We start from the raw sequence: 20233 nt of genomic DNA, 5'->3' as shown, positions 1-20233 counted from the left end.
TCATTCCCCCTCTACATTCAGTGTGGCTGTGCTGTGTGTGTCACTGGCTTGTGCTTATAGGAACTATCAGGACTTACTGCTACTGCTATCAGTATCACAACAGTTTTTTATTTATTTCCAGGTATTGTACACCTCTGAGCATTATTATTACTTTGTATGTATTGTCTAAATTATTCAAACTTATTGGATATGGTAATTTTTAGGTGTAGCTCTGCTATTAAATAAACAATACAATACAATGTAACATATATAGCCCACCTCATGCAAAACATCCCAGCTTTACAAAAAAGAACAGCACAATCTATATAAAATAAATAAGCAGGTACATATAACATGTTTTCCCTTTATTGTTTATCACATGTGGATTGCATCTCAAACCGAAAGGATATTGTTTAACGTGCTATTTTTGTAAAATTCGATTATCCATTCTGTGCCACAGCAAACGGCACCCTGCTTTTAAATCCATTTACCATTAGAGACCAAAGTTACTTTGATCTCAAAGTAGAGCTGCCAATTTCCCCTTATTTACCAGAATAGCCCTTATTTTGGAAACAGCTCCCCAGACAGCTCATCCCTCCAAACCGGTCTACTGGTGCAGAAGAAATCACCATCGCTTAGTTCATCACTGACAGCAATGACTCTCCCAGGACCTACAGGAACGCTTGATGTATGATGAGTTTGCAGTGCACATAATCTCCTGGGGGAGGGCCGTTTCATCGTAAAGTTGCCCTTATTTATATTTTTAAATCTTACTAATCACAGGTGAATGCTGGCCAGAGCAACTTTTCGCTGCTGAAGTTATAACTGAAGCTAAGGGGGGAGGGAAACAAATGAGATGAAAGAGGGAGAGAGAGAGAGAGGGAAGAGAGTCAAGCATTGAGATGAGAAAGAGGGAGAGAGGGGAGGAGACAAAACTGAGAATTGACTTCCTTTCTTTTAGCTCTGCATGGTGAAACCCCAAGTGCTATTGCGAGTCGTGGCCGCAGCCAGGGAGTCTCAATACCCGGCGTAATCAGGCAGTGAGATTGAGTGTAATTATTCCTGCGGATAGTGCGCCGCCGTCCATATCACTGGGAAACTCCCAGCTGGTCCTCCAGTTCAGATTGATGCGAGCCACACAGTAGCAGCCCTTGGCTTATCGCAGGAGTACACGCTGCTCCCTGTCCCAGCTGCCCCCCCGTCCTTCTCCCTGAACCCAGGGAGAGTGGGGGTGCAAAGCTGTGCCACCTGTTCTGCACGATAACGCCACATGACACTCCCTCTCCGTCTCCTTCCCCTTTTTTTCTCTCCTCCTTTTTCTTTATATTTCTCCTTAACTGTCTCCCTGCCCCCCAGATCTTATCCCCCCAAACATCCCTCTACTCCACTTTGGCCTCCCCCACTTGTGTAGTTTGTGCTTCTCCTACTCCCTGCGATATAATTGCACCATGTCTGCCTCCCTCTATCTCCTTTTCGCTCCCTATCCCTCTCCCTCAGGCGCTCAGCTATAGAGCGGAAGACCGAGAGAGAGGGAGGAGGAGAGGGAAGGAGTGGAGGGAGGGAGGCTAACTTTGATGAACAAATTGCTGCTTTGTACAACATGCCTGTTTTTCGTGCTACATTCAAACCTCTATTTATTGTCTCTGTTGTTGGGTTACTGATTGATTAAACAGCCCAGAGAAAATCCCTCAGGACTTCCTTTAGATTGGCTATGATATGATGATGTTGGCAGATTTTTACATTTCAAATTCTATATTTTGTTGCACAAGAGAGGGGGAAGGAGAGCGAGTGAAAGAGAGCGAGAGAAACACATTTTTAGTGCAGAATCCTGCTGTGACAGGTTTTTTTTTTCCTTTAAATGATTTATTAGGCCGGGAATGCGATCATCTAGCTTTGAGTACTCTAGTTATTTTACAATTTGAAAGCAGAAGCAGAGACTGTAACAGGAGTTTTTTTTTTTTCTTTCTGAAGAAGGGATGTCTTTCATGAGTGAGTCTGACTCTTAATACAGTCGACCTGGTCCCCATATAAGGCAGATTTGAAGTGCTCTGTGTTTGCTCTCTGTGCTCCTCCGCACTGGCTATTCCTAATGACTTGATTCCAAATAAATAATAAAGTTAAGGGTTTGAAGACCAAGGAGGTGCTCCGTTACTCAAAAGGGGTTATTGGAGTCTGGAACAAGCCATTGGGTTGGGTTGAAGGTTAGCTTGGGTTGAAGCAGATTCCCAGAGGTTCCCTATCTTGGAAACAGCCATGAGACCCTCAGATAAATTTGCTACTGGGCAACCAAATAATCAAGATAGGTCACATGGTCAACTCTTGTTTGTAACCTTTCTTATGAAGTTCTTATGATCTTAAAAAGAGCTATCAAAAACAATGATGTGAAAGCAATCCAGAGAGCAATGCATTGGACAGATCCCTAGGACTGTCAGCCCCCCAGCATGTTACTGGGACTGAGACACCATCTGGATGTGTGGCAGAAAGACGGAGGCCGGGGCTTGACTTGTCTGTTTCACAGTGAACGGCACACTGATGTTCTTCCCACCCCCCAGCTTTGTCCTAATTAATTTGATAATATTCATATTCATGTCAGAGTGTTAATGTATTAAGGCTATATGTCTGTAAGCCAACATTTTGCTTATAATCCATTTTTCTTCTTTTTTTTTCTCCCCCCCACCCAGTTCTGTTTCCAGGCACATATGCCTCCGCCATCTGCCCCCAGACAGTAATTTCATGGTGGCTTACAGACTGCAGCCTTCCAAACCAATCCTCAGGCCTGGTCAGAGAGGAAAAAAAACATTGTCATCTCTCTTCATTTCCTATTTTCTGGCTTCTGTAATCCTGGACTTCCCTGTGAATCTAGTTCCAAGGCATGGGGGGAATCCTTGGACTGCACGAGCTTCCCTGGTAGAAATAAGGCAACAAACCACAACAGCAACATCAAAAAACTGCCAACCGGCCAGAGAATAACCTCCGGAGCGGTTTGAGCCACTGAGCTCTAGCCCTTGTCGTTGATCTCCACCTCCTGTCAGACAGGGCCAGCTAGCTAAGCCTGAGGTCAGTTGTGTGGCAGCTAATGCCTGCCATCTTGGGAACTTCCTGTTTATGTAATCAACACCAGTGTCCACCGCAACCGAGAGTTAGTAAGGCAGGGAGTTACTTTATTACTTACTTGCTTTTTTGTTTTTGGTTCAGAGAGTGAATCCCAAATCCTGATCTAGACCCACATGTCAGCTCTAGCATTTGAGCAATAAGCTGTGATTTTATAACAGTTCTTCAGTTGTTTATAAGAATGCTTACATATCCCACATCTCCACCTGCCCTTGATCTCGCTGCCTCCTGCTTGTGTGCCTCGGCTGTACAGGAAGCGGTCCGGTAGCGAGTTTGCACGGAGCTCGACTCTGAGTTTCTCTAGCCAGCAGGGGGCACCACTACGCTGGCAGAATCAGTCATATTCTGCTGCTCAGATACAGGTCCATTGTCCGATTCTGGGCTCCTTCTTCACTTCTTTGTTCCAGCCTTTGTGCTGGCCCTGTGCGGAGAGCAGTGAAGCTCTCCATTCACCAGTCAGGCTGTTGCGGGATCACTGGGCCACGGCCTTGGTCTCTGGTGATTAATTAGATGGACACTTAATTAGCTGAGCAGTTGCTGGTTGTACCAAAAGATGTGGAAATTGACTGCAGTGCTTGGCATGGACCTCTGCACATCTAGATTTGGGTAATGTTAAATGGGATGGAGTGCAGAGGATGACATCATACTTAAAACACTCATGCAGGTAGCAAAGTAAATATGATGTGAACTAAAGGTATTCTAATATACATGTTTTTTTCATTTTTTCCATCCACAAAGACAAACCTATGCAAACGATAAAACAAATGAACAAACAAAAGCAATTTAGACCCTTAGGGATGGGGGAGCAATTTAAAATGAACCAAGAAATAATGCATGTATATTATTGTTTTTTTGTTTTTCCTTTGCTTTTTAGTTAAATTGATTAAAATAATACATCCTTTAATAACAATTTCAAGTTCACCTCTATTAGTTTACACTGATATCTCCCCTCCCCTGTCTTTATATTGCTCTGCTTTCTCATCTTTTCTCGGCCATCTCTAACCAAATACAGTTTTTTCCTTTAATGAATTGAGACATTAAGCCCTAAGCATCTTACGTTTAAAATGAGCTGAATGGGGATAATACACAGTCCATCCCTGTTGTAAAGCTTTCTCTTATGGGTATTATCTCCAGTGCAGAGCTGGCATCCTGTCTCTCTCTCTCTCTCTCTCTTTCTCTCTGTCTCTCTCTCTCTCTCTCTCTCTCTCTCTATCTATCTCTTTCTCTTTCTCTGCCATTCTCTGTATATACATCTTTTCACTAGTTGTCTTATGGTCTGTAACATCGTCATATATGAGGCCTTTCTCTTTCCATTCAGTCAGAGGTATGTGGATTTACATTAGCGAATAATTTCTTGTCATGTTTTATGTGTGCGCCAGCGCTGTCTGTGTGCTCTTGAACACACTATATTTAGCAAGTCTGCAGGGGTCATTTATTCAGAAATAAACCACTTAGATGCATCCAGGAAGGTGTTTTGTCTAGAGAGTTTTGTTGTTAGTTTTGTAATTCCTTTTATTTAGCTATACAAATGGCATGGGAGGGTTAGGATAGTTGCAGCTTTCAGTACTACTATATGTGAGAAAAGTAACAGTGCAGTCTATTTTTGTATTTTCTTTGGTTCTTGTGAGTACAGGCATGTGAGTGTAAGCAGATAAGACTTCTTCACAGTTTAACTGCCAGGATCTTTGTGTAGATTATTGCTGAAGCTGATTTGAGATCATTCATTTACTTATTTATTTTATTCCTTTTGTCAATACATAATACAGAATTAAGTATTTCTAGGTTGTTCCTGGGGGGAAGGGGACAAGGGCAAACAATTGTTTTCAGTGTTATCTGTGTAAGGTATTTCGAATACCTGCAGATTTCAGTACAGTGGTAGATAAAATCACAGAAGGCCTGAGATTTACCTCTGAGTAAGGAATATTATTGGCATAAAAGGCAGTGAAAATAAAGCATTGAACTTTTATCCTTATCTATTTTTGCTGTTTGTGCTGTGTTTGTGCTTTGGCAGCACAATGCTTTGTCATGCCAATAAAGTCGAGAAAGTTAACAGGGATTTGCAGAGTTATTTTTCCCTCGCAGTGACAGGACTCCAGGTCTTCAAAAATGACTGATGTAATGTCACCAACATAACCTGCTTGTAGGTTTCTCTCTGGAACGAGGGCTGGAGACACTTGCTAATGCCATGCATGATCATCAATGTATTTATTTATTTACTTTCTTACTTTCCTACATACTGCATAAATAGCGACTTTGGGAGAATTTCAGTATGTTCCATTTCCTGTTACCCTGTGTTTTTCAAGGAGGCTGGCATTGAGATAAAGTCCTGCCATATATTTTGTGAATCCAAAGTCAGGACTTCCTCCTGGGCTCCTCATAATGTGACACGAGGGGAGAGAAAGACCTCTCTCCTCCACATGTTGTCAGATCGCAGGACTGGAAGGTGGAGAAAAAACGTTCCAGGCGGGTAAAGGCTGCTTGTTGTTGTCGTTGCTGTTTAAAGTTACAGCAAAGAACATACTCTGAACAACAGTGTGGTTATATTCCCCTTATTTTCCTCCTTATTTTAATACAAATTATAATAATTGTAAGAGCATATATTTTAAGACAATCGTTTTTCTAAGTCAATTTTCTGTTTTTAATTTCAGAGAAAAGAATATTGGAAAGAGAGAATGAATGCCATTCTTTTCTTATGTTTTTATTTCTTCCATTTTCACCATGTTAGAGTCCATTTGCACATGGTTTTCCATAAGACCCCCTCCAGCATTATCACTGAAAATTGCTATGGAACAACATAGTGCCTAATCCAGCAGGGATCTTTTGGATAGATAAATCCTCTTTTGTTGGGTGAAAACGCGATTATCATTTCATGCTGGTCACTGCTGAAATCAATCTTTTCCATGTATTGCTACGAGTACAAAAGCCTGATTAATATTAATATGTATAATGCCATTTAAAGAGAATACAAAAGTCAATAAATTCTCTTAATCCCTAACCAACCTGTTTTATGAAGGGATGAGAGAGCGTGGGGAGGGGATACTGTAGAAGCTCGTGGTTTTGTAACAATGGCAATCAGAAGCAATAACAAAACAAACCAACCAAAAAAAACTTTTGCATTCAAAGTTCCTTCATTACCACTGCAAAGTTACCATGGTTACAGAAAAGTAATACCAAAGTAAAAAGGCTACATACTGTATATACACAAAATACAACACACGTGTTAGAGAGACAGCTGTGAATGAATGAATGGTGTTGCCTAGCTGACAACAGAATCATCCCAGCAGGGTGGAGTAAAACTGACCCAAACAATTGGTGTATCTTAAATTATTATTATTATTAGTAGTAGTAGTAGTAGTAGTAGTAGTAGTAGTAGTAGTAGTAGTAGTAGTAGTAGTAGTAGGAGGAGGAGTAGTAGTAGTTGTAATTTAGTGGAAAATGTATGCCTGTAAATAAGGATGTACTGTATCATGATGAATATACAGATAAATAGATGAGTAATGAAGAAGTTAATGGGAGAGAGAATAAGAATGTGATATTGCCTGATGGTGAAGGTGCCAGCGTTCATTTGGTCCCTGTGCGTCAGACCTGGCGGAGACACACAGGGTTTGAATGTAAACACGGTGCCAGCCTTGCGCCCTGACCCAACCATGGACCAGTGCTACAGCCTATCTGACTTCCTGTAAGAGAGGTGAGGTCTCCCACCCCCCTCCCCACTGCAGTTGTGCTGTATAATCCCATACCAATTAATCAGCCTCTCTGCGTACTGTACGGGAGCACCTGGACGCTCACAGATCCCGCTATGCCGATGATGAATGGCAGTGCCTTCTTGCATGCTCTACTTTGCACATAAGCTACACCCCATGAAAAAACTCGGGCCGTGGTTCTGCTCGACCGCAACGCACCCCGGATTTTGAGGCGAGGTGTGTGTGTGTGTGTGTGTGTGTGTGTGTGTGTGTGTGTATTCACAATGATTAAACGTGTATGTGGGTTCACAATGAGTAAATGTGAACAGGCTGTGATCACTGGCTGTTTACTGCATCTTTATTTCTGAAACCACGATTCGAAGCAGACAGAGGAACACATTCAATTGCGATCAATTTTACACAATTAGAAAATTAATGATTTGCAATTCAATTGGTTACTTCTCTGCTAGGTTTTTTTCTTTTGTATTCTTCACTGAGAGGAAATTACAAAGAGGTGGGAGATGGGGGGGACATGAAAGCTGTTTGTGATCTCAGCCATGGCAATTTCCAGACCCATTTAAACATACAGAATACGGTAATTGTGGAAGATATTGCCGCTTATTACTTCATTACTTTGAAAATTGCTTTTAACCTGGCTGAATAGATTGGATTCCAGGTGTAAATTACCTTGTTTATTTAGTACACATCAACGTGATAGGGATCAAAAGCTAGATTCTGTATTGAATACCTAATTAATGAAAGTGGTGTAATTTACATTTCTTATTTCCGCATTCTAATCCATAAGGCACCAAACGAGATGTTTGTATTTCTTTTATTGGTTTATATTTATTTATTTTCCAGCTGTTGATCATCATTATAGTATTTAGGCTTTAGTGCCTATATGTCTCTCTCTCTCCTCTTTCTCTCTCTCTCTCGCTCTCTTCACTCCCTTTATGCCACAGCAGGCTATTTGTTAACTTTATGTTCATTTTCCTATGCAAAGACCTCCGTGTGCCGGATAAGAGGCTCCGGGGCTGTGCTAAGCTCTGGCACTGACAGGTAAAGTGCTGCACAAGGTATGCACTGGGGAGCAGGATTCGGTGGGCCAGTTATAAAGTATGCATATATCAGCAAGTGATTCATAAATTACATTCCCGTAGTACTGTGAAAGGCTCTGTTTGAAATGAAATATAACACAGAGCAGGGCAACCACTGCGTGTTTAACATTCTTGACTCTGCACAGCCAGACCCCCCCCCCACACACACACACACATACTCAGCCCCTGGTGACAGCCGCTATCAAGAAGAAGGAAGTGGAGCTTATAGACCTCTCTTGGAGGCTAAAATATCTCAGGGGGTTTCTCTTCATGCAGTGCAGGTACCTTAGCTTTTCAGCAATGCATGATCAATGGTAGTGAATCGATATTGAATGAAAGCACGGCTGGTGTTGTGGGGGGGCAGTTAAATGGTCCGCATGGTTTCAACCCTGTGAGGCCAGCTGCCCAACATACGGTGGGCCGGTGTTTTTTTGCTCAGGCTTTCTCCGGTTGGGTTTCCGCTGCAGATCGGTGTGCGTGTGCCGATCTGCCAAGCCCTGGGATCACTGCCTCTTTAAAGATTCAAAGGCTCCTCAGCATGTTCAAGATAAATAATTCAGCGGCGACCAAAGACTTCTTCTGTTCCCCCCTCCTAAGGAGTGCATACGGACCCACAGTCCCATGCAGACAAGACAAGCTAGGAAACGGGGAGATGGTCAGGAATGTTTGCAGACTAGATTTCGTGGAGGGCACACAGCAATCCAGTCTATCATTCAGAACTACACGATGATGGAAGCTAAACTGATTTCTCCTGGTACTGGTACACACATGCTTCTGTTTCTCTCTCTCTCTTGTTTTCATGGAGTTGAGCGTGCTGACAAAATGCTCCATGCTTCAGCGAAACTCTCCTCCCCAGGGACAGCGTTGCTTACTGCTTTACAGGGCATACCGCCCCATTCCTCCATCCCCAGTAAAGGACAGCTACAGTACCTGCTCATTTTTCTTCTGACTGTTTCTATAAAAAAAGAAAGAGGTGGAGAATGGTTTCCTAACTAGGACACACAGCTCTCCTCTAACAGGCAGAGAGGATGCTTGGGATGGCCCCAGGAAAATGTTAAATTATGACGTTAAAAATACACCGGGCAACAAAAAAAGAAAAAAGTCTCAGGCAAGAGCTTGAATCCACTCAGTGCTATAAATACACACCGGTGAGAGGTGGGTCAGGCATAGAAAGTCATTGATAGATAAACTGGGTCTGACTCTCTACCCTACTTTTTGTTTCAATCAAGCCACATTGACCCTCTGGCAGCCTTTTAGCTTAGTGCAGTAGACACGCTTGGGAGAAATTTAATTAGTATAGATCAGCTACTTCTTGGTGCCATTAACTGGGCTTTACTGGAGAAGGAAAATAACAGTAATTGACCAGATGTTGGTCATGAACTGGGATGCCTCTGTTGACCTTAATAACAGTTGCATGCATTAGCGCTTTACGTTAATGTGGGTTAAAATTGAAGCACTTAACAAAATAATCCTGATTGCCAATTAATAAGGAAAAAGTAACCAACATGGGTTTATGTTTAAATTTTTTAAGTCTGTTTCCCCGGTTGTTTTTATATCCTGTCTCCTGACCTTCTCAGTTAGTTATAATTATAAGAAATGTGTCCGGGTTGAGAATTAATTTTTGTTTTTAAATTGTCACCTGCCAGACTCAATGTCCCTTCTGTCCTGCATGGTTTGTAAAATAGGCTGAAATACGGTGTGTGTAATCAGTAAATTAATGATTTAATTAAAAAGAAAATCCGATCAGCCGTGAATAAATTTGCCTGTTTGTACTCTTACTAATGCACAGAAAGCAGGGGAGAAAAATGCCGGCACTATCTTGTGAAGTGTTGGGCAGGCCTGTGGTAAATTATTTCGGGTATCTGATCTGACTGACCAAGAAGGATGTTTGTTTCTGTAACTTCAAGAGTTCAGTCAACCTGCGCGGTTCACCTGCAAAGCTGGATCTGGCCCTTGATCCCCCCCCACCCCATGTTCAATACAGGCACATGAGTTGAATTATTAAACCTCCTGTATTTCACATCTGATCAAGATAGACCTCCCTCGTATCTTTTATCGCCAGACCAACCTTTTAATGGGATTTGTGTATTTCTTGATAGAGGGATTGCCACCCAGGCTTCAGGGCAAGGGCTGGGGCTAGCGAAGGAGCTGGGGCAGGGGCCGGGGCAGGGCCGGGGGCAGGGGCTGTGCTCAGCTGCAAGGAAAGTTTCCTGGAGAAAGAATCTGCTGACGAAGCAGCTCCGGAGTGTCTGAGTTCCTGCGAGCAAGCTGCGGGCCTCCGTCGCCCACGAAGTGATTTTTCTTTCTCTTCGTGCTGTCAAGTTCGCTCCCCCAGGACCCGGATGGCCTCCTTCGCAGTTCTGTCTTCATGCACACAGCACAGCTTCCACCCCCCCGTCCCACCAGCCCAAGCCCAAGCCAATGGAGCACAGCCTCCACTCTCTGCAACCCCACTGCTCAGTGTGGGGGGCTAGTACCTCCTGATCTCTGCTCTCCTAAGCTGGCATTCCCCTGGAGCCATTGTAACAGTGTGTGTGATGTGCAAGGACAGCTATGCTTGAACAATGTTTTATTGTAAGCACAAACATCACGCACAACAATGTATAGCAGTCGGAGAGTCCTATTACTTCCTAATCTGTACCTTGTAGGTCAGGGGTTATTGCTGAGTCAGCTTATATAAGTTTTTAAACAGTTAACTCTTTCCCTCCTATGTCCTACACCCATACCAGTGACTCTTGCTGTACAGCCATTCACCCACACAAAGCCTTCAATTATTCTCACAGATTCAAATTCACTCTGTGGTTGATGTTGAGGTTGTTGTATGTTTATTATTTTTGTTATTATTACTATTACCACCATTGACTGCTTCTATGGGAGTCTGTTGATCGCTCTCAATGTCATTTTGTACAGAGACACTATTTATTTACATACTTAATTTCACTTATTTATTAAATGCATTTTGTCAATCCTCTACGTCACTCATTATTATGTTATTGATATTCCCGTTCTTCATAGATATCACTTGGAAAGGAAAAAAAAAAAGATGCAACCCTGGCAGAAAAAAAAAGGAAAAAGAGAAAGAAATGAAAAGAAAAGAAATAGAAAATGCTTAACACAGGTCAGCTGAAAGCAGTGAGAGCTCTTGCCTACTTTATAAGCACGGCACAATGCAGTACAGTGCAGTCAGGCTAGCTGCAGTCCTTGGAGGGTTAATGTAAGGGAAATCTAGCTACGGTATAGAACCCCATGTGTCTGTGGACTGTCAGATCATTTGAATAACTCACACTTTTTTGTGTGTGTGTGTGTGTGTGTTTTCTTTCCTGTTAATCAGAGAGGTTGGCACAGAAAACTGGGACACACAAGGCTGCCAAACCCTCCAATCTCAGTCTGTCCACACCAAATGTCTCTGCAAGAAGATCTCTACCTTTGCAGTGCTAGCTCAGCAACCTAAGGATTTGGTAAGTTAAACATTTAATACAAAATAAATAAATAAATAAATACACTGTAACATACCAAGGATGAGAGAGAGAGAAGAGAGAGAGAGAGAGAGAGAGAGTGAGAGAGGGGTGGATGATGAAACATTGTTTTACTTGCTTGGGGAGTGTGCTTTAGAATATTTGCTTGCTTGTTCTTAGTATGAAGAGAAATAAATATGTTAACTGCAGTAAGAATTCATTGAGAAGTGCTGCTTTGGCTCTGACGAGAGCGCGGTGATCTTAGCCTCCGCTGGTGGTCCTGCACAGCGGTGTGAACTTCATAAACGGGGGATACTCCAGGGAAGAGCCTCTTGAGGGAAGAGTGAGGAGAGGGCTGCTACAAGATGGTCAGAGACACGCCAATGGAGGGGGAAGCAGGACTCTCTCTGACTTTTAAACTCTCTCCATCTCTCTCTCTCTTGCTGTCCCTCTCTGTGTCACTTAATCGTTCTGCTGAAGTGCCCTCATTAAATATATATCTGTTAACCTGCGAAACGAATTGATGAAGCAGGAGGCACAGTGCATGTGCGGGGAGGCGGTGGGGGGGTGGGGTGGTTGTGCGGATCTGCTAAGTTCTCACACTGAATCATGGGATCACAGACTGCAGGTCAAGGTGTCATCAACTTTTGAATTACTCATTAAGGCAAGGACTCCCAGGTTGGACTAGCCTCAGCTTCAGTACTAGTTGCAGTGGCATTTATTAATGATTCATTAAATGATGGTGATTGTGCTTAGAGGTTCTCAAGTCATATTGCTATCATTTTTTACATGGCTGCAGTGGCTGCATGTATTTGGGTGGCGTTTGTCGATACTGAAAATTGAAAACCGATACTCTGTGTCAGTGTACTCTCTGTAGCTGCATGGATTTAAAGCACCCTTCTAGTAGTAGAATTATTTTCATAAGTGTGTTAAAATCATGCAGGTACGGCAGCTGACTTCCTAGAGTGTGGAGTTTTTTTTTCTTCGTGTGTGTGTACTTTTTTATATATATATTTTTTTTATGTCCTCTGTCAATCTCGTTATAAATAGTTCCACTGCTAATGCATGCTCTGTGGTTGCTTTTATCCATGTGTAAGTCAGCATGCTGTTGCCTATTGTATTGAATGACTCTTTCCACTAATGGATGTAGGAGCAGTAGTACAGCATGTGTCCTCTGGCTCTGGAAACGTATATCTAATACTGTCAAACACTAAGAGCAGGGGGGAGGAAAGATGACTTTATTTATGTATATATGAATTTATTTATTTTGTATTATTCTTTTTTTTCAGTAACCCCCTCCTAGCCTTTAGCTCTGTCACTCTCTCCTCCCCAGCACGGGTTTTACCAGCAGTGTGCTTTTGACCCAGATTTTGTAAAAGCCCCCCGATCTCCATTAGTGTGATTTATATGCAGGGAGGGTGAGCGGTAGACCAGGAGATGGAAAATTGCCCTGAGGAATGAGCGATGTGGGGCGGAAAAACAGACTGGCTCCGGACAGGAGTTGGGGCTCAGTCAAAACAACCTTGCCCCCCCTCCCCCTCCACACACACACACACACACACTGGCCCCTGCATTCACACCAGCCGACATTCACCCTCGATTCACACGCACTCGAACACACCCGACTCAGCATGCCCGTTTCCTTTGCTATTATCATTCAAAGCCCTACTTTGAAAGGGACAAGGACACACACACACACACACACACTCACGCACACCTACTCACACACACACACACCAGCATGACCAGAATGACCAGCAGTGTGGTGTGTCTGTGTTTTGTGTTGTACTCTATACATACACACACTTGCCATGTGGTGGTCACATCTAGCCTAATTTGTCATAATATATATATATATATATATCGTTTTTAAGAATCTATATGAATTGTTGCCCTGACTAGAATAAAACAAAAATACAATAAAAAATACACATGGTCCATGTTGTATGTGCGTGTTCCAGATATCTGACATTCAGTTGCAGAGAAACAAACTGAATGTTAGCTTTGAAGGCTTAGGCACTGTGTTTTTTCCCAGTGCATGAAATTTTCAGGGATAGACTTGGCCTTTCAATGAACCTTTTGTTTTTTTCTAAGCTTTAACTTTGCAGCTCATAGCTGAGGTCAAGTATTTTGTGCCTCTTGAGACGTGTGCAAACATCCCCTCTGGAATACGGCAACAAAAGGACGGCGGAAAGCATGCTTTACAAGGGCTTTGAAAGAAGCCTGTAGTGTAATTGAATTCAGTATGGAAAAGCAGTGCGTGTTATTTGCCTGTATAGGTTGCATGGAAGGCTTCAGGAAGCTGTAGCTAAGGCTGTAAGGCTGTAGCTTATCCGATTGGACCAGTAGGGCATTGATTTGTCTGGTCTGCATGAGATGTCCGCAGGAGGGATGATCGTTCGTGGAATAGGAAGGGGAGATTTAGAATTTGCAGGACCGCCTCTCCTTTCTTTATATAGGATCCCTGTTCATTAACCCCAGGGTCCGGTTTAGCATTGCAGTAACTCCTCTGTGCTTTCTGCTGTGGTACAGTGCACTCGATAGGAAGCCGGGCTACAGATGTGCCGGGGAAGCTGATGCTGGAGAAGAAAACTAAAGTTGCTCGAAGCCCTTTTTGTATAATTTTTTTTCCTCCCCTTTTAAACTCCCTTTTTTTGTATTATTAATGCGGTCCCCCCATGGCCAAACTGAAGAGACAGAAAGGTAGGTAGGAAATTGCAGCAGCCTCACCTAAGAGCAGGGTTTCAAATGCAAGGGGTTCGTGGTGGAACTGGTGAACGGCAGGTTAAGACACTGTATAGCTTGGACGGCTGTTCTTGAACCTGGCTGTGGGAGGCGTGCATCTGGGAGCCACAGGAATTCAGTCTGGGGCATTTTTAAAATGATAAGAACATAGATTAAAACAAATTAGTGTTAGAGAAGGTCAGGACGAATGAAGGCAGCGCTACTAATTTGTTTTTAGGATAGTTTATTCTCTTGGGTGGCAGAACACTCGATCTCGATGCTGTTTGATCAGGAAAGGTGAAGAACATTTTCATAGTTTTCTCTTAGCTGGTCTTGCAAGGCGACAGAAAACGGGGCGTTTGGGTGTTAAGTTGTAGCAGTTTATTTTCAGATTCCAGTTTTGTGGTTTTTACTACCTGTGTCTGGGAAAGTGCCACTCAATGTGTGTTTCTGCTCATGAACTACTATTGGAAAAAAAGTCTTCCAAGCTAAATTAATCTCTGCCTTTGACTAGAGTTCAGTTTCTTCCTCTGCATCTGAATGTTGGATATCTGGAACATGCAAATACACCAGTCACAAGACCCTCTGTATGTATTGTTATTTGTTGTTCTAGTGCAACAATTTGAATATTAAAACTCTGCACAGCCAATACACATAATTTGTCCTCTATGCCTGCATATCTAATATGTTTGTGTCTGCATTTGTATCATCAACAAGGTTCCTAGTTTTATGGGATAAAAAAAATGAAATTGTCTGATTTAAAAAAAAGACAATCTTTTTTTTTTTTAATATAACTTTATTCCTAACCTAGAATAAACACAAACAATATACTGTGTTAAACAAAATATGTTTATTTTATTTTATTCAAACAGTTACCATTTTAATAATGGTTGGAGCCCATAGAGAACCTTCAGCCTAATACAAAACAAACAAAACAGTATTTACTATTGTACTATTAAAGTGCCATGTTTAATGTACAAACAGAAATGGATGTGAAAATGTTGTTTATAGTTTATCCTTACTTTAGTCGTCATCATCGTCAACGTTTTGATTGTTATTGAAGTAGTGAAGCTGGAGAAAAGCCAAGAAAAACAAGAGAGCAAGAAAGAAAGAAAATAAGAGAGAGAGAGATGTATTACAGCCTGTATTACCATAGTAGCAGCCGCCACATGCCTCAGTTGCCAGGCATCGTATTGCCCAGTGTAGGACAGCAAAGGGACATGCCACGACTTCTTATCCGAAGGCTGCAGTGATAGGATGGGGGTCTTCAGCCACCCTGATCTTGGCTCCAGAAGATGGCCTTCTCATGGTCTGAGGTGTGTGTGTGGAAAGAGGGTTGACAGGGGAGCACCTTGCTCTTATGAGGGAGTATGGGTCATCACCTTTGACACAGAAACACATGAAAAGCCTTCTAGCAAAGCTGCCGATAGGTCTGTGTGTGCAGTGACCCACTTGGCCCACCCTTATTACAGCCCAAGTACACTGCACACAGGCAGATACTGTATACCCATGCAAGGGAGGACAAATCAGCAGAACACTCACAAGAAAACAAAATGGGATCATAGACTCCAAAAGGAACTCTAACAAGCATCAAACATAAGCAGCATGGAGAATCTCAGTAAAAGATGGCGCGGTACTCGGCGGTAACCTGTAGAAGCCCACAACATAACATAACAAGCGCATGTCAACATAGCACTGCAAAGGGCAAAGCAAGTGCAGCCGGCAACCCTCTTCCAAAGAGAAGGGAGGAGTAGGAAAATCCATCAACATGGGACAGACACACTTTAGGTAGAAAAGTGGGCTTTGGTCGCCGGGAGAGTCTTGAGCCATCACCTGCAAAACACAGTGAAGAAGGATGTACAGAAAGTGCATGCAACTCCCCCACCTGCTTAGCCAGTACTCAATAGCCAGTAGAATACAGTCTCCAAGGAGAGAATGTTCAAAGGGGACTTTGGAAAGTGCCTCAAGCACAACATCAAGCCACCATGAGGAAAGTGTATGGCATGCAAGGGGGCAAAGATGCCATGTCCCTTTCTATAATTGTGAAAGGAGTAAGTGAGAGACTTAATCTGTAGCACCCAAGAGTCCTTGGTGCAAGAATGGTAGTTGGTCAATTACTGCAGAGTGTGGGGGGAAGTCAGAAACTGCTGTGTGGTCTCAGAGGCATTGTGCAGCTTGCTGGGACGGCGACTGAGGAGCTTTAGATCCACCCTGTGGGCCCTGGAAGCACGAGTTGTAAAGGTGCTTTCACACTTCTTCTGTGGCTGCATCTTCATGCACTAACCTTCTTTGGAACGTGCCCCAAGGCCCTGCCTAGCCTGTCATGTAGGCATTTATGCTAGGAAAAAGCACACACAAGGCCGGGTTGTGCAAAGTCTCTTCTGCATGAACAGGACCCAAGCATGCCACACAGAACTCATGAGGTTCACATGCTGGCAGCTGGGCCGGGCAGCTTTCACAGTGAGAGAGTACACTGAGTCATAGGTGTAGGTTTAGGGGGGGACAGGGGGACGCGTCCCCCCAATGTTGTGAGAACATTTAACACAATAATGTGTGCCCGGCTCCATAGGCATAGTAGACGCATCCGAAATTCTGAAACCAAACCTATGCCACTGCATTGAGCGCCCTGCCCCAGGAAGGCGGAAGTGAATTCAGAGCCCTGAATTCACATACATACCACAGGAACCGAGCCTAAGCGAAGCACACCATTTGTGAAATCCCTGGAAGGAGAAAAACGCAGACATCCAGTCCGTAGACTGTAAGTTCAGGAACGATGTGTAAGTAAGAATAAATAGATAGATAGATGATGCTATAGACATACACAGACCAGGCTTCTCTTGCGCTGTGAATAGATTGTCAAAGGTGATGACCCATACTCCCTTGGGGAACTGTTTCCGAATTGAAAGATGACTTCTGTTTACTAGAAGGACCTGTATGTATGTAACCTTCATTACCCCTCAACACACACATAACGTCCTGCCTCCCACTACCAACACCACCACTAATTCCCTGTCAGAAGAGCTCTGAAATATTGTGACTGGGGATCCATAATATTTATTTTTTTGTTTTTGTGTGCCATGCTTCATCTGAGCTACACAAGTTATGAAAATGTATTAGACCATACTCTCTTGAATGTGATGTCCTAATAGGGTAAGAAAAATAAAAGGGACAGAAAGCAAAACCCTTTGAGTTTTTCTGCCGTTCTAATGCACTTTGCGACCATGAATAATACCAGTGCCGAATTCTTAAGGTAAAGTAAAATAAAATAAAATTAATCATACAAAAATTAACCATCATAATGAAGAAAAAAGAAAAGACATCTCATATGATGACTCACGTGCATCTTAAAAATCATAAAAGCAGTCATGTGTGAGAGGTAAACACTGTCAATACCAATAGGGCAGTGTCTGACCATCCAAGACCAGGCATTTGCTGAATATTATAGCCAGCAGGGCAATTACAGTAGAGTGGCTCTCAGGGACAAACCTTCCCATTCTTCCTCTGCTCCAGAAAGAGTCAGCGCACAGTTGCTTGGTATGTGTGTGTTTTTTCTTTTTCCTTTTTTCTTCCTTTCATCTTTTATTTTTATTTATTTATTTATTTATTTATTTATTTTTAATTATTTTTTTTCCTGTGGACTATTTAGTAATGGAAAATGCATCTTGCTTTCTTTAGGCTCAGAGCTTATGGGCTTATTGAAAACGGGTTTATCAAGTGAGTTTTCTCTTCTTTTACTTTTCTTCTTATTTTTATTAAGAGGATTTATTTTGTTATTGATTTAAAAATGTAATTAAAGCGCTAACAGCCTTGGAATAACTCACAGATAGATGTGTGTGTGTGTGTGTGTGTGTGTGTGTGTGTGTATCAAAAAATAATCAAGCTCAGTGTCAATAGAATAAGTTTAAGTAAAAGCAAGGGGTTACCATTCCTCTGGTTTTGTAAGAGGCTTTGATTGGCATGACATTAATGGAATTCAGGAGATGGGCTCGGAAGCTGGTGCTTATTCAGAATCAATACTGCTTGGGTTTAATTATTGTTGTCAAATTGGTTAATATTCTAGGAAAGATCTAGTGTTGAACATCAAGAGCTTCCCTGTCTGTGACCCTCTTAGTTATGTTGAAACAGTGGGCTTTTTCTCCCCGAGGGATGTATAACTAACGCTGCTTTCCTAAGTTCAGGGTTTTTTTTTTAATAGATAAGAACACGTTCTGAGACAAAATGCTTATGTGTGCGGTAATTGCTGGTGTTTAAGGAGGCTCTTCAGAATACAAAGCAGCGTGCGGTACAATAAAGCACTGCGGGCCAGCAAGAGGCCATTAGCTTACCGCTGCATAGGTAAAACAAATGAACCAGTTAGACAAAAAATGCTGTGGTGCCTAGGTGTTAAAATAAAGTGGGGGGGGGGAGGGCGAGCTAATGCTCTATTGTAGATATAATCTTTCGTGGTTATGCAGATTTTATCTCATGTGACTGCTGCTGCCAAAATGAATTATCACTATGGAGTGGGGGGGGCGGGGGCGTAAATCACACATGATAGCATTTGTTAATAAACACATAAGTAGGTTTAACCCTGAGCCTAAAATAACTCTGTACCCACACTATCAAATTCACTGCAGCTGAGGGCTGTGTTGCCATATGGTGTCTCAATTCACGTCACAACAAAATGTCTGTTACAATTTGGCGATCTTTGCACATGTTTTAGTATGTTGTTCCTATTTATTTTTCTCACAGGAAATACAATATTTAAGTAAAAGCAATACACATAATCCTACCGAGTATTTTGACAGTGGCACTGCAGTTGACTATTTGTTTTCCGATTCAGTCCACCCATAACCTGAATCCATCCGAAAATCTAGTCCTAAAAATGAATTAGTTCTGACAATAGCCAGATCCCGGGCCGATGCCAACTTTTAAAGCCCTGGCCAATCAACAAGTGTTAACCCGTTAGAAGTGCCGACCTATCCCTAATGGAAGTCAGAGTTTCCTGGGGAAATGTAATGTCTCTCATTAATGAGAATGGGAACAGCTCGGGTGGCGGAGACTGGAAGTGGGGGATCACGAGGGCTAAAGTTATATATAGGTGTGCCCCGTAACCCACAAAGCAGAAGTGAGAAATTCTACCTGTATTCCTAGATATATTAGGTATATGAGGTAATGCAGTGATGCTGATAGCCATTTACAGTTTGAAAAGCAGAGAGATCTGTCGTAGAGATGGCATAGATATAGGTATAGATGTTTGTTTGTTAGTTCTTGGCATAGTGCCTGCATCATTCTCTCTCCCAGTGTATTTAATAGTCTTCTAACCTCTCCAGGTAATTTCCCTAGTAGTTGATGGGCTCTGTTCCTCCTGTTTACCAGATGGATAGCATTGACTCTGAGAACTTCCCTGCCCAGTGCATTAATAATGATGACACATATTCTCGATGAGTAGTCCTGGGATTCCCCCAAGGTGTTACAGGCACTTAGGCACAATGATCCTCCTTCCATTTCCACATGAAGCGATCTGTCAACGGAGCCCGCTGTGCTCAACCATTGCGATCACAGCTCCATCAGAACCCCCGCCACCTTTACTGTTCTGTAGGTGAAACTCCAAACCGAACAATACAATTGTTTTTTTTTTTCTGTATTTGTTTTTTTTTCCTTTCTCTCCCTTGTGTGCCGCTTCTTCTCCATGATTGCACACTGCAGCAATAGCTAATTTTTGTGTGCGCACAAGTCAGTGTCTTCTTTTGACTTTGTGTCAGCCAAGAAACTCCTCATTTCTTTTTTATTTATTTATTTTTTCTTTCATTTTGATTATTAATATTCTGGTGTGGCTTTCCGTCTGGCTCTACAGATTCATGTAGAGAGAGCTGATAGACTGGCTATGAATTGGAAATTAGTATTGCTGTTTCTTTCCCCCCATATCTGTATCGATTGCTTTAATGTTAATACTTTTTGTTGTTTTTGTTGTTGTCTCCCCTTTTAGATTTGTCATTGCTGAGTTCACTGTAAAGCACTTTCAGTTTTTCAACAATCTTTCTGTATCACTCAGGGCTGAAGTTCTCCTTTTTCTCCTCCTTCATTCTTTCAACAACTGTGCTTTATTTCCTGATTTATAAATTGAATGCCCCCCCCCCCCCCACCACCACCGTTCTTTATATAATTAGCTGTCAGGAAGTTATAACTGAAGCTCTAAATCACA

At 42.5% G+C, this 20233-nt stretch overlaps 1 protein-coding gene across 6 annotated transcripts in view; it reads left to right on the top strand.

The window, feature by feature from the left end:
- adgrb2 (adhesion G protein-coupled receptor B2) overlaps window positions 1-20233 on the top strand; it is a 207110-nt gene that overhangs the window by 152778 nt on the left and 34099 nt on the right. For all 6 annotated transcript variants that reach the window (XM_066717237.1, XM_066717238.1, XM_066717235.1 and 3 more), the window contains one exon: window positions 11202-11328. In XM_066717237.1, the coding sequence (XP_066573334.1) occupies window positions 11202-11328 (127 nt within the window). The remainder of the gene's footprint in view (window positions 1-11201; window positions 11329-20233) is intronic.

Source organism: Amia ocellicauda, chromosome 11 (genome assembly GCF_036373705.1).
Source record: "Amia ocellicauda isolate fAmiCal2 chromosome 11, fAmiCal2.hap1, whole genome shotgun sequence".
NCBI classification, from domain to species: domain Eukaryota; kingdom Metazoa; phylum Chordata; class Actinopteri; order Amiiformes; family Amiidae; genus Amia; species Amia ocellicauda.
Note: the sequence above shows the minus strand (reverse complement) of the source record. Positions and strands in the feature narration are given on the sequence as shown.